Source organism: Grammomys surdaster, unplaced genomic scaffold (assembly GCF_004785775.1).
Source record: "Grammomys surdaster isolate TR1022 unplaced genomic scaffold, NIH_TR_1.0 126391, whole genome shotgun sequence".
NCBI classification, from domain to species: domain Eukaryota; kingdom Metazoa; phylum Chordata; class Mammalia; order Rodentia; family Muridae; genus Grammomys; species Grammomys surdaster.
The window spans coordinates 17,970,430-17,985,259 of record NW_021621185.1 but is presented as its reverse complement, the minus strand read 5'-3'; the positions used below and the strand labels follow the sequence as shown (position 1 = coordinate 17,985,259).

The following is a 14,830-nucleotide window of genomic DNA, read 5'->3' as shown; positions in this document are numbered from 1 at the left end:
CGTCACTTTGACACAATCACTCTTTGTATCCCAGGTTGGCTGCAAACTCACGATGCTCCCCCCCTTAGCCTCTGTGGCCCTGGGGTTACAATCACCCTCCATCATATCCAGGTCGGCTGTTGTTACTTATTCTTTGAGACTTGTTATTGTTGCCCACAGTTAACTGATTAGAGGAAAGCAGAAACCGAAGCGAAGTGAAATCCAAGCAGTACTCCGTGGAGTTGTTATGAGTGTGGAAAAGACAGGATGAAAATCAGTGTTGTTTGTAATTAATCTCCTTTTACCAAACTAGTTGATAAGGTATAAAAGGGTGTGCTAACTTAGCAAGCTTGAAGGCTTATAAAAGATAGTGCTTGCAACCAAACTGCACAGACAAGCAGGCTGTGAGTAGCGGCTGTGGGTTCCTTGCAACCGAAGGCTCTTGCTGGGTAACTTCCTCCTCTTTACAACAGATTCTGATTGTAAAAGCTGCTGAAAGTGACAGGAATGTCTGTCCTATTGTTGTTGTTGTTGTCGTCGTCATCGTTGTTGTTGTTATTATTATTATTATCATTTGAAGGTATTTGATGGTTGGATCCTTAAGGGGGAGAAATTCCCAAGTTCTCAGGATCACCCTCTGCCCACCATGAAGAGGTACACAGATTTCTGTGAAACTGGTCTAACCAGAAAGAGCATCAGATCTTCCCAGAATGTAGCCATGGTCTTCTTCCGGGTCCATGAACCAGGAAATGGATTCACAATAACCATAAAGACAGATCCTAACCTCTTCCGTAAGTAAGCAACAAGCAACAGACAAGACTCAGGGCGGGAGGCAGTCACTTCTGCTTTGTAAAGATTGTATTACCTCACAGACTTACACCACAGAATGGCATGGGCTCTTTATTCCTTGTTATAAAAATTAAACTACAGTTTTTGATTGTATTTCCCAGGCTGGGTAATATTCTAACATATGGCACATACACTTCTATTTTTCCTCCAAAGTCTTGCTATGCCCTCCCAAGGCATTACAGTGGGTTCAGTAACCAGCTTTAATCTCCCGAGCCATCCTGCAGATGCAGGATAAGCTTGAAGGATCACTTGGTGCCAGAGCTTTGTAAACAAAGTCTAAAAGACTGTGCTTCTGAGACAGGTGGGCAGATGTCATCCCCTAAGGAGGGAGTGAACCAGTGCCTCTGTGTCACCTCCTTCCATGTCATCTTCTACCACAAACCCACCACCATATCTCGGTTAATTTCCGATAGAAAGATACATAGATTAGGCTATAAAACTCTACAGCCAACCTGAAAGTGTGCAATTTTGAGCAAAATGAGTTCATACATTGGTTTATTTCCTCATTAAGGGAAAAAGCTGAGAACTAGGGATGTAGTTAAATGGTAAACCATTTGTCTAAGGTCGCTTGAAGCAAAACTTGGGTCCAAACTTTAGCACTTGGGAGGGAAGAAGAAAGGGAGAGGGAGACAGGAAGAAGAGGGAGGGGGGAAAGGGAAAGGGAGAGGAGAAGGGGAAAGGGAGAGAGAGGAAGAGAAATTCTGCCCTGAAAAGCTTAGGCTGTCTGAGAAGCAGAATGTTGAGGGTTCATTTCTCCTGGCATTTGCTTGGTAAAAAAATCAGAAGATGTCTTTTAAAACTGCCAAGGAATTTCATTTATTCTGAAATTAAGAATAATTAAAAATATAAGGAGATAAGTCATCAGAAAGGCAGATCCCATACCTCTGTTTCATAGGTAAAAGAGTAACTCTGTTGTAAGTTTAGACTTGAAATAAAAGAAAAAAATTTCAGAAAATCTTAAGACTATCACGATTTAAAAATTAAAGCTGGGTATAGTGGCCCACACCTTTAATCACAGCACTTGAGGGCAAAGGCAGGCAAATCTCTGAGTTTGAGGTCATCCTGGTCTACAGAGCAAGTTCCAGGACAGCCAGAACTACACAGAGAAACCCTGTCTCAAAGCAACAACAATAATAAATATAAAATATGTAAAAGATCATTTAATCAACTTTACAATACTCTATACCCAGCAAATATGTATTAGGTACAAAGGTGTTGTCTATTTTATTCGTGCCTTCTTCTGTCAGTATCATGAAATCTTTTAAATAAAATTAGACTTGGTTTTATTGTTTAACAAATAACACCATGGCTCCAAATTCTATGGGTGAGTTTCTGGCTTCACGGTTGAGCCTTGTTTTCCTGGTTTAGATCTAGAATCAACTCAACAGAGGTGCTCCTGGTACCCCCAGGTGTGTTGTCTGGCTGGTAAAGACTTCCTACCTTAGGACTGTTATAAACAGACAAGGGTGAGAAGCCCCCTTGTGGCTGGTGCTTCCCAAGACTGATGAGTTCTGTTCCCCAGCTCCTTCCTCTCCCCCAGATTGTCATGGTGATATATACCCTCTTCCTGGACACAACACCTAACTAGAAAGGCCCAGTCCTTGGATGTTGGTAATCTACAAATACGTTTAGCACCAATCAAAGCTATCCTGGGGCACTTGTGGCCAGTGGGCCCCAGATTGGACATACCTACTAGACCATGAACTGAAATCTAGAACAAAGGTATGATGAATTTATATATATAAAAAGAAACCCTGGCACTCTAGATAATGTATTTGTATCTTTTTCTCCCTCCTAAAGCTTGCAATGTCATCTCTCAGACTCCGAGTGGCAGGTTTACTTTGGTGGTTCCATTCCAGCACCAAAACTGCAGCTTCTCCATCATTTATCCAGTGGCAATTAAAGTCTCCGATCTCAGCCTCGGACACCCGCATGGCCTTCAGCCAAAGGTCAGTAGCTTCCTTGCTCCTTGGTCATTTGGTAAGGCCACTGGTTTGTTGTTGGTTTTGTTTTTTTCTTGTCTATTGTTTGTTTGTTTTTTATCTGTGACAAAGCACCCATCCTGTCAGGAAGCTGGAACCATGTGGCCACTGGCTTTTAAGTCTCCTGCATGCTGCCCTGGCTTCCTCTACGTCTATTTCAGTCACGCTGCGGGGGCAAACACTCAGGTGCCCATTCTGACTACTCCAGGATTTCTCTTGTGACATAGGAAATGCTTTTCAGTTGGTAAAGCTGCAGCATGTAATTACAATTGAACACTCTTGTGCTTTTCCTCTTTTACAAAAATCCTCTCCTAGCTGACGCGCCTCTGAGTCATCGACGCAGCTGCTCTCCTGATTATTGGAATTTTCTTTTGATATGAAGGAAGTCACTCTCATTGACATCACTCGGCTATAAAAGAATGCTGACAGTGGCATAAAATGTGAAATTGGATTTTTATATTGCAAAGAGCAGTGAAGTTTTGAAGAGCATGTTGTGTGACATCTTGCCTAATATATACTCACACACATATATACATAGATACATTAGTGTATATGTATTAGCTGTGAAATTCCTACCAACTTGCTTACCGTGAATGCTGGCTTCACCGCACCCCTTTGCACAGACAGTGGGTGCTCCGTGAGTCTCACTCATTTCCTTCCCCTTGCTCATAGGCCTAAGTTAAGATAACTTGTGCATTTGGTGGTATCAGAGGCAGCCGGTATTCCCAAACATACAGATCTTTGTGAAAAGTAAATAAGGAACAGGGCTAAGAACAAGAATTGATGTCTAACTTCCTCCTGCCCCCACACCCACATATCCCTGCCTCTTCTTTGTTGTTCTTGGACTTTGACTGAGGAGCGATCCTTTGATAAGGATGTCTGAGTGCTTTGGATCCAACCTGATAGTGTTTGTACGCCATGCTGTTCTTGATGAATGATTTAGAATCTGGCGGGAGACGTGGTAACATATTAGGAGATCTGTGTTTTCAATATTGAAGCCCTAAGAATAATTTTAGTATTCTCCTTAACATTTTTGTGCCTACTGCGTTCTAGGCATCTATTCTTTTAAAAAGCTCCTTTTTGGGGCCTGGGCATTGAAAGCTGAACATGGTAATTTATACTTGTAATCCTAAGCGCAAGGAGACTGAGATAGGAGAACTTCTTGTGACAGGCTAGCAGCACGCTCTCTTTACTAGTACTACCAAGTAGTAGTAGTAATAGTAATAATAATAATAATAATAATAATTTCCTTTGTGCAGGGACTATTCTAGATTCTAGAAATAAGCAATGAACAAGGCAGATCCTGCTCACAGGCAGCTATTTTGTAGAGCAAATTATCACGAATTTCAAATCATGGTAAATCTGTACAGAAAATGCAGCAGAGTGGTTTGACAGGCAAGAGCTGGAAAGTGGGGAGTCAGAACTGTCTGAGACAATGTGGTCAGGAAAGGAAACTTAGATCAGAAGGAGCAGCAGTCCCAGGAGGCAGGAGGAGCAAGCGGAAGAGTGCTGCCCAGGCAGAAACAGGCTTACTGGACCCTAGACACAGCAAGCAGGAAGCTAGAGAGGCAGATTGGCAGAGCCACGTGTGCTGTCCACCTGGAGAAGGTTGTGTGCAGCAGGAGTGGTGGGAAAGCCTTGGGGTCAGCTGGGAAAGGACCTGATGTGTGCTGTCCTGAAAGGTCGTTCTGGCCTCCACTGATGGATGGGCTGGGGACATGATGGATGGGCTGAGGACACAGGGTGTCTCACATCCCCTGTGACATGGCTCTGTGGTTGTTGCTAGTGAACTGCGGGAGACCATTCTGTTAGCACTTCCGCTTTCGTGTGTTCTGGGAGATGAGACTTCAAGCGTTCAAAATGAGCAGCAGGGACTTGGCTTCCAGTTCAACAAGCTGGGGTGAGCCTTTGGTACAGGGGTCGTGATCTAGCAAGAAAGGGTAGGTTAATGCTTCAACAAAGACATGTAGGAGCTGCTGCTGAGGCCCAGAACCCCAGACAGGTCCCCATGAAGCTCACTTTCTGCCACTGTTTATAAGAACACCTGAGAGGATTCCAAAGAGGAGAGAGATGTCATCACTCACCAAGTGGAAACTTCCGTCTATCTACTCATGGGAAAGGCAATTATGTTCTCCTATTTCTAAATAGCTTGTTTGAATGTCTGTTCACAAACTTGTGCACAGTGGGCCTAATTAAATCTTTATTTCATCATGTAATGAAATTACATTCGAAGTACCTGAGCATACAGTCGTGCTCATAGTAAGTTCTTTAACCATAAGCAGCCTCTGTTGTCTCCATTCCCTAGCCAAATAGGTTTCAGTATACGATGTCTCAAATTTAGTTCCCACCACATCCACATCGGAGTGTTCTTCTCAATGTCTGACAGCTGTGCACCTGCGTCGATGGGTGTTTAAAGTCTTCAGTTTTAGATTTTGGCTTCTATGTGTCAGGGTTTGTCTGGTTAACTTCAGGCTACCAGCCACATACCGCTAGATCTCTTAATGAATACTCATCAGCGAATAACAGGCAAACCTAGCTACTGAGATGATGGAGACCGTAGAGAATGAAAATGTGGAAAATGCTTACAGACGTCATGAAGGACTTAACACACATGTGCCACTCATTCCTATAACCCCAGCCCTTGTGGGGAACTGACATGAAACCAGGACTAACCTGGGTGCATGAATCAGGAGCCAAGCGCGACACTGGGGACTGCGGATGCATACTTTCTCTGTGTTGAGCGAGACACAGAGATCACTGTGGCTGAGAACTGTGGGAGGGTGCGGGGAAGCAGGAAATGATGGTTTCAGAGGCTCAGAATGAATTCTTTTGAGTGCCATGAAAAGAATTTGTTTTCATTGAAAGGAAAGAATAAATGGTAAGTTGGGCTAACTTGAGCCCCAAATCACAGTTCTATTCTTGTTTTACTATAGCCATGAATAATCTAAACCCTTATTTGTGGAAGACACATTCCAAGATCAGAACTATCCCTCTATTAGCAAGAGGAAAAGATGTAAGCGGAGGGAGAACACAGAACTTTAATAAACAAATTATACTGTAATTATAAAATGCAGGTGCCTGGGCTTTCTCTCCTCTGACTGCATGCATGAAGAGATCCCAGTCACTTGGTGTGTGTCCAAGGACTCTCAGGTTCTGTATCTACACATCTTAAAGAGCTTACAAATTCCTGGTTCATTTTTCCAGTCATTGGATTTAGCTTTTGCATGTACACATACATTAAACAATGACATATCAATTAACAAAGGAAACTGGTTCTCAAGAACCCTTTTCCCTCCACCTTAAACAATTTCTGGAGTCTCTGATGTTTGATTCAAGCACAGTTACAGGCTGAAGGCTGACAGAGTGTGTTCACTGATCCGTCCTGGCTCAGATCGACCTGTGATAGGTTTGTCTGCATCTTGCTCTTTTTGCTGCTGTTTTCTCCTAGAAACCTGCGGCTGGCTGTGGTGGAACTGGTGACTTCGTGGAGCTGCTGGGAGGAACTGGATTGGATCCCTCCAAGATGATGCCCTTAGCAGACCTGTGCCACCCCTTTCACGGCCCTGGTGAGACAGATCTTCAGCTGTCAATTATGTGACTGTCAGGGTCCTCTCCTTAAATACAACACGCTAACTTCTCATATACAAGAGGATAATTCTACCAAAACATTTGTTTTTTTTTTTTATGTTGAGCCAATGTGAGAATTTTATTTTAGAGCCTATGTGTAGTATCAGAACCTATTGCCTAAGCATCAGGCACTAGGAGAGAAACCTATGGACCAGCTAGAATATGTATTTAAGGAAAACTGTGAAAAAGACAAGGTTTCTCCACTTTAGGGAGGACATCTGCTCTGGACATATACTCTGGAAACTAAGTTGTTTGTTGACTGACAGTTCAAATGGTAAAAGTATCAATGATTGGTAACAATATAATAATGAAATAATTAAATAACTTTAATACTGTATATGATACATACTCATGTATGTATACATATGTGTGTATATAGGTATATATACACACATATTTATACACACACACACACACACGGATGGATTATTTATAGCCACATATAGCAAACCAGTAAGATTTTTAGAATATCTCTGAGCTTTCGAGTCTCCCCAACTTCTACAGGTTTGCTAGCCTCTCAAGGGCCATTGCAACCCAGAGGCAAATTCTGAAACCTCATCATTAATAAAAAGCTGCCTTAAGATGCAGGTGCCAAGTGGGGCCAGCTCTGCTTTGCCAGGGACCAGGATGCTCTTGTGCTCAAGCTGAGGTGTATGAGTATGGCGTCTGGACTACTGACCTCATGACCAAACTAATAACTGTTATGTGTGGTGGGGAAGTTTACACAGAACGACTCTATAAGGCCATCCTCACACCTGTACTTCAGGCGTCAGGAATCATTGGCACCCTGGAAAGAGTCAAATTAAAAGCAAAGATCAAGAACACCAATGCCAAATTGCACAGACCATTCCCGCCAGAGCCCTTCTCTCCTTCCCCAAGTAGGTAATGAAGTTGCAAAGCAAACTGACATGGTGATCAGTTATGTCCTATGTTAAAATAAGCTCACCTCACCAGTATTTCCTCCCTGTCTGAGCTAATGCTGAGCCCTCAGTAAACAAAACAGCTCTGAAAGAGAATTCATGTACACAGGTAGAAGGGAAGCCTGCTGCGACCTGCTCTCTGCTCAGAAATGTCTCCATGAGACTAGACTAAGGCAAGCTATCTCACTGAGGCAAAGATTGCTTTTTACAGATGTCCAAATGCTGCTGAAGCTGAGGAGATTTTTTTTTTTTTGAGACAGGGTCTCACTACACAGCCCAGACTGGCCTTGAATTCTTGATCTTCCCACCTCAGCCCCTAGAGTGCCAGGATCACAGGCATACATCACTGTGCCCAGAAGGGGCTGCTATGCTCACTGGCCTTTACTCTGATGTAAGCGGTCACTGCATGTGGCTGTGCTGGTTTTCTAAAGTCACCTTCTGAGGCACTGTGTGGGTCCAGTGCTGTAGAGGGAAACGGCCTTTAGGGACATGCATGTGAGTATAGTAACGGATATGATTGAAGAATGTTTGTGACTTCAAATTAGATAGTTGAAGATATTTTATTTCTGCTTGCATTATAGGAAGTAGGTTAGGTGAAAGCATGCTAGGAACCTAGGCCAAACAAACAAACAAACAAAAAACTAAAAACCAAGAATCTCCCTGCTTAGTATAAAATTTTGAGCATAATTGAAACCAATGTTAAGCGTTTTAAAGCTTGAATCATATAACTTTTGCTTAGTTTTGGATTGTTTAGGTTTCTTTCTTGCTTTAATTTTCTTTTCTTATTCATTAATCTGTGTGGTGCTAGGCACTATACCCAGGGCCTCACACACATGTTAAGTGTTTTACGCTGGGCTACACAGCTGGCAAAGGTAGCTTTCCCCTTCTTTCCTCTTCTCTGCTTCCGTGTACTCTAAATTTAATCCAAAACCATCAAACTATTAGAGACCCTGCCCTTTAAACTAAATTTTGTTAGAAATGATGTAAAAACAAATTGTATGCACATTAACTAAAGGAAATTGGATATATTATGTAGATTAAAGTTCAGAGTAAAACGACCTTCCAAATCATCCAAAGAAGAGATAAACTTGGCTCTCCAGACAGAAATTCATCTAGGTTCTCTTGTATTTGTATTTTAAAAAAATATCAGGGTTGAAACCTATCATTCTTTTGAACAGACTTTCACTTTAATGACATCACTGTGCTGTTGGGCTTCATGTGCATCCAGGGATGTGTATGGGAGACACTTGGGACACAGGGACAGTGGTGGCCTGTCTCAGAGTTGAGAAATACCCCGTTGATACAAAGTGTGAGGCAGGAGACAGAGAAAATTAAAATAGGAGAGAGAATATGATAGGATAGATAAAGCTCACATCAGGAATCAACTGTGGCTAGGGAAAGAAGGCGGAGGTAATTTTAATAAAAACCGTGTGGCTTTCAGTGTCTGCTCAGGTACGCCTGCCAGGAGAAGCGATGAACCAGTGTAAGATTCCTGTACAGATAATGACAATATTGGATGTCAGTCAAGTGACAGTGTTCAAAATTATCCCATACCAGTACAGTTTTGAAAGGTGTTGGTAAGCAATCGTACAGTGGTTCTCAGGCTGTGGGTCGCGACCCCTTTGAGGGTTGAATGACCCTTTCACGAGGGTTGTATATATCAGATATTTACATTACAACTTATACCAGCAGCAAAGTTACAGTTATGAGGTAGCAACAAAGTAATTTTACGGTTGTGGGTCATCACAACGTTAACTGTATTAAAGGGTCATCGCAGCATCTGGAAGGCTGAGAACCACTGCCATAAAACAAAAAGTGACCTACCCAGTATGTACCACTCTGTCCAAATGTGTTTTCATTTTACGTATAAAATGTAGTCATTATCTAGACTAAGGATAAGTGGGATTGTCTGGTCCACACAAACACCCAATGGTATAGACCCTCCTCTCAGAACTAACTGCCACTTGTAACCCTATCCTCTGTCCCTACCTCAAATTGACCCTGCAACTCTCCAACGTCCCCCTACAGGTCAGTGTTACATCCCAGTAGGGCCAGAGTGGAGCAGAGTCCACTGGTCACCATTGTCTCCTTTGCCACCTGAGCACAGCAGGCAGAACAAAACAAAGCTCAAAGAGATATTGTGCCTCTTTCTAACCAGCTTTCGTTATCCTACGGTGTCCTGTACATGCAGCAAAAGGCTGGATCCTGTTCATGATTCTACAACTAATTCTATAGTTTTAAAACAAGTTGTTTTGACTGAAAGTGATTTGACTATGTCAGAGCAAGATGCCATACACCCCTGTTCCCCCGCCTTTTCTGTGTTTAACTTAGGTAGTGAGAGCACTGGTTGGACTGATTGTTCTCTAACCTGTTGAAAAATGTTTATTCCCCTCCCCCACCCCAATTACAGCCCAGATGAAAATTAGCTGTGACAATGCTGTGGTGCGCATGGTCTCCAGTGGGAAACACATTAACCGTGTGACATTTGAGTATCGTCAGCTGGAACCATTGGAGCTAGAAACCTCGACTGGCAATAGCATCCCGGAATACTGTTTGTCTAGTCTTTGAATGGGCGGCTTCAGTGATTGACACGCTGTTAGCCCTGTGAGTTCTCCACGCTTATTGTATACGATCTTGATGGGCAGCAAGTGTTTAAAAGCCTTCCAGTCAGTATTCCAGGCCTTGAACACGTGCACACATGAGTTCCAATTTTGCTTCCTTTTGTTATAATGTGTCAACGAACAGAAGGTAGACAGCAGGTTGTCGTTGGACATGCTTGGTGATTTTGGTGTGCTGCAAACATGAAGTGGTAGAACAAGGATCCAGAAAGTGAGGGAAAGATCTGTGTGATGAGATGAGGGAAGATGCTCCAAAGAGAGACCAATGGCAGCACTCACAGTTTCATGACAGGTTAAAAAAAAAAAAAGTCAAAGTCTTGAGTATACCAAAGGAATTGTATCTGTTATTTTTACTTCATACTTCTGTTTACAAATTGTAGCTATCCATTATTAATTGGTAGTACTTGTTTTTTAAACAACACTTTGTAGCATGGGAACAAAACCCTCTTTCCATTCATAAATCCAAATATAAATAAATGTATGCAGAATCTTGGCATCTTGGCTGTCTGATGTATTGGCTCTCCTGGGTGGTCCCTGCCTTCATCACTTCCCCACAAAACTGTTTCCACGTGGGGCAGACCCAAGCTATAGACTGGACTGTTTTGGATTCCTTGGAGTTGCTAGAACTCTGGAGTGTCTGGAGTAGTTGACTGGCTTATGCAGAGTAGAGGGAGATTTCAGGGTGAATACTGACCGTCCCTGGCCAGGAAACGGGGAGCAGACATGTGTTTCCTCAAGCCTCCGAGGAAACACAGAGTGTATGTCTTCACCACAGAGGGCCTTCCCAGTAGCTCTTGGAGGCATAATTTGTAGAAATCAGAATACTTTGCTTTAGAGCCTGACTGTGTTGGGGGTTGGGAGGGGGGCTGGTGAGATGGCTTGGTTCGCAAAGTAATTTGCCACCAAGTCTGACCAATGAGTTTGATCCCTGGGACTCACATGGTGGAACCAACTCCCAAAAGTTGTCCTGTAATCTACACACACACACACACACACACACACACACTAATATACATATACATACAGAGTGAGAGAAAGAGGGGGAGAGGGGTACACACAATAAATAAGTCATGATAATTTTTAATCTTTTGGCTGTCTGATGTATTGGCTTTCCTGGGTGGTCCCTGCCTTCATCACTTCCCCACAAAACTGTTTCCATGTGGGGCAGACCCAAGCTATGGACTGGACTGTTTTGGATTCCTTGGAGTTGCTAGAACTCTGGAGTGTTCTAGAAACTGAAAGAGGTTATTGGTAATATTTTTACTACTAATTTTATTTGAGACAGGATCTTACCCTGGCTTATGTGCAGCTCACTGTGTAGATCAGGCTGGCCTCAAACTCACAGAGAACTGCTTTCTGCTTTCCCCTGCCTTCTGAATGCTGGGATTAAAGGTGTGCACCACCGTACCTTGGCATATCGATAACATAAGAGATAATCACACCAGGCATTTCCTGTGTCTCTCCTCACACCTGTGCCCAGTTGGCAGGCTCTGCCTTTTTCTAGACCCGATCCTGACCTTCTTCAGGAACTTGAACAGAGCTCACAATCTCTCTTGACTGGCCCCTCTGTCACCCCTTTTCAATCTCTTTACTCTTTCCAGGTCTTGCCCTTCTCCCTCAGGCGTAGCTTTGGCTTTTGTAGATTCAGTGATTAAGTGTTTCAAGTTCAGTGATTAGGGCTCCACTGCCGAGAATTCTAAGGTCTTTTCCGCCTTTATGCTTTGCTCATAGGGTTCTGTATGACCGTGACTTACTGTCTGCATGCTTTTCCAGCTCTTTCTTGTTTGGTTTTTGAGACCGAGTCTCACTATGTAGCTCAAAATGTAAACCAGGCTAGCCCTTAACTCAGAAATTTACCTGTCTCTGCCTACCAAGAGCTGAGGTTAAAGGCTTGTACTACCATACTTGGCCATCTTCCTGCTTCTTATAATCCTGCCTCTCCTGCGTGTCATCTGAGGACTACTTTGTCAATGACAATGTTGTGAGTTTTCTCTCAGTTTCTAAACCAGCTTGTTTTCTGCAATCATAGATACTCTGGTATTATTGTTTCATGGAAGCAGGTATAGGTGTAATGTGCTCTTCAACCTCCTGAGTGTAAAGACTGCATTTCCCAACATCCCTTCCTAGAGTATTGATTATCTGACTGAATCCTGACTGAGGAATGTGGAAGGAAGTAACATCTTTTCTCATACGATCCTCTATCTGTTTAAGTGTGGGGATTCTGACAGAGGACGCTCATCAGGTCATCACAGGGCAGAGCCATAGGATGCAATAGGAGTCCCAGTCTCTGCACGGCCACACAGAGGGATGCTCACTGACTAGAGGAGGGTCCACACTGGACTCTGAGCAAAGTGCTTTTGTTTTGACAAGCCACTGAGTCGCTTCACTCTTTGCACTGGGGAATTGTCTAAATCCAATTCTCAGCCATTCTTGAATTTTCCTCTCCAGTTTGGCTGGTAACTATCCAGACAGGCCTGCCTGGACTCTCTTTCAAAGGAAAAATTCTCCAAATGTGCATCTTTGATCTCATAAACACGAAGTTTCACTGATATAGTTCTATCCAACTTGTCTATTTCCCTGAGAAGATTGTCTTGAGATGGTAAGTCTTAGACTCCATAACAACCTATGACTCATGGGCCAGGAAAAAAAATCCCATATAGTTACAAATACCTCCAGATTGCTCAAGAGTTCACAGACTCCTATACCTCATTTAGAGCTCCAGAATTAGGACCTCCTACATCATAGTAAAAGTCAGCTCCGTGTCAGTCCACTCAGCCTGGCTTGCTGTCTCTTCAGCATCACTCAAAGCACTTAAGCTGGATTCAGCCGGGGCCGATGGCTCGGTGCCTCTGCTCCCAATTAACCACTGAGGGTTACTTGCCTTCCAGGAGTTTTTCCTCCTTTGTTATCTAGTTCTTCCCAGAGCAGGAGATATATTTGGCTCTGAACAAATTTCACAGACAGATTTCTTTTCCATGTCTGTCTCAACTGTGAAATCTTTTTTCTTTGCCATTTTAACAGGGAGACCATGTTTGCCTGCAAAGTAGAATCTTCATGAAAGAGGAAGAAGGGTTTGACGGACTTATAGGCAGTCTGTATGCTCAACACACCCAGAAGAAGCTGGGAAAAAATCTCCAATCAAAGGGTAATCATGGGGAATTATATATGAATACACTCCTCTCTGTAGCAGAAAAGACACCTTTGTAAGAGTGAATAAACAAGCTGGCGACTTCTTTCTAATGGGTCATCTGTAATGATTACACCCATTTTCCTCTTCACATCTGAAATTCTTTTCTTTGTGTGTGAAGACAAACAGCAGAGAGTGGAGAATCAGAGGTAGGAGAGAGAGAATCTGAGTGAGAGAAATAAAGGCTTGACGAAAAGGCTGGGGCACACAATAAAATCAAAGTCTGTGGCCTGGACTGTAGGCTCTGCTCCTCGTGAGTGTGTGTTCACCCCTCAGCAGCTAAGGAAGGATGACGTGGCTTGTGCTTTATGTAAGGCAAAGACTCAATGTGAGCGCTGAGGTAGAAGGTCAGATGAACAGTATGCAGCCATGACTGTTGGCCTTTCTGCTTAGATGGGAAGCCCAGGAAGCACACAGCTCTGAGGCGGGACAGTGTCCCAATGGAAACACATCCTGACACACGGGCGCTCAGGAAGCACACAGCTCTGAGGAAGCCTCCTCAGCAGAGGCCTTGCTGCTCCCAGGGGAGGGGAGCTCAGCTGAGCTGAGGAGCGCGGGAGCCTCAGCCCACTCCTTCTCTGCACCTCTTCTCTTCTTCTCTTCATCACTTTGTGTCGTCTTCTGATGACAGAGTCACGCCAGGAACCAAATCTCACTCATGAAAAGAGATTTACTGAAGGGTCCAGGGTGTGGAGGGATGAATCCTATGCTTCCGGGGAATGAGGGTGGGGAAGCAGACGGCGACAGTGAATTGGACAAAACACGGTGCTTATATAGGAGTTCTTGGGGTTCACTTGAGTGCCGTGAATATCTAACAATCATCCCCATCCTTAAAAGGGTGGGACAGATACTAGAGCTCCCAAGTAAAAAGGTGGGTGCTACCTGCTGACCTCTCTCCTTCTCCAGGATTCTGAGTATTAAAGAATGAAGCCTGTGTTGATTCAGACAGAATCAAGCTCATAACCTCACAGGGCAAGTGGGTGGCTCCATCTATAGGACTTGAAGGACAGCAAAGGCCCACTTGACTGAAGACATCACAGTTACAATCGTCTTCTCCATCTTTAAAAATGTACTGAAGGGAGCAGTAGCACCCCGGTTCCTGTGTGGCTTTGGGTGCCTTGTCCCACTCAGAGCTGACCCAAACAGTGGAGAGCTCTGACTCATGGCTTCAGAGTTCCAGTTCTGAATTCTGGGTTCCAGAATGGCTTCTAGGTCATAGTGAGGCCTAGCATCATGGTGGTAGCATCATATAGAGTAAGACACTGTTCACCACATGGTCGACAGGAAGCAGGGAGAGAAAGAGGAAGCAACTAGGGACTAAGTATGCCCTTCAAAAGCATGTCCCCAGTGACTCGATTTCTCCAGAGAGGCCACATCTCCTAAAGTACTCATATCTCCCAAAGCAGCAACATCAACCAGGGACCAAGCATTCTACCTGTGAGCTTCTAGGGGACATTTAATGTTTAAACCATGTAGTAATTTGAATAGGTTTGGCCCCCATAGAACTCCTGTGTTTGAATGCTTGGCCCACAGGGAATGATGCCATTAGGATGTGTGGCCTTGTTGGAGTAGGTGTGGCCTTGTTGGCGGGAGTGTGTCACTGTCAGGGTTGACTTTGAGGTCCTATGCTTGAGATCCACTCAGGGCAAAAGAGAGGGACACTTCTCC

The 14,830-nt window shown here is 43.8% G+C and overlaps 1 protein-coding gene across 2 annotated transcripts in view; it reads left to right on the top strand.

Moving 5' to 3' along the window:
- Crhbp (corticotropin releasing hormone binding protein) overlaps nt 1-13,086 on the top strand; it is a 14,721-nt gene extending 1,635 nt beyond the window's left edge. Inside the window, exons 2-6 of one of the 2 annotated variants that reach the window (XM_028760172.1) lie at nt 560-770; nt 2,629-2,777; nt 6,259-6,376; nt 9,768-9,961; nt 12,997-13,086. In XM_028760172.1, the coding sequence (XP_028616005.1) occupies nt 560-770; nt 2,629-2,777; nt 6,259-6,376; nt 9,768-9,925 (636 nt within the window). In that variant the 3' untranslated portion in view covers nt 9,926-9,961; nt 12,997-13,086. Of the gene's footprint in view, nt 1-559; nt 771-2,628; nt 2,778-6,258; nt 6,377-9,767; nt 10,472-12,996 lie in introns of those variants that run through there. The other variant, XM_028760171.1, reaches the window with a different exon arrangement.
- Nucleotides 13,087-14,830: the final 1,744 nt, after the last annotated feature.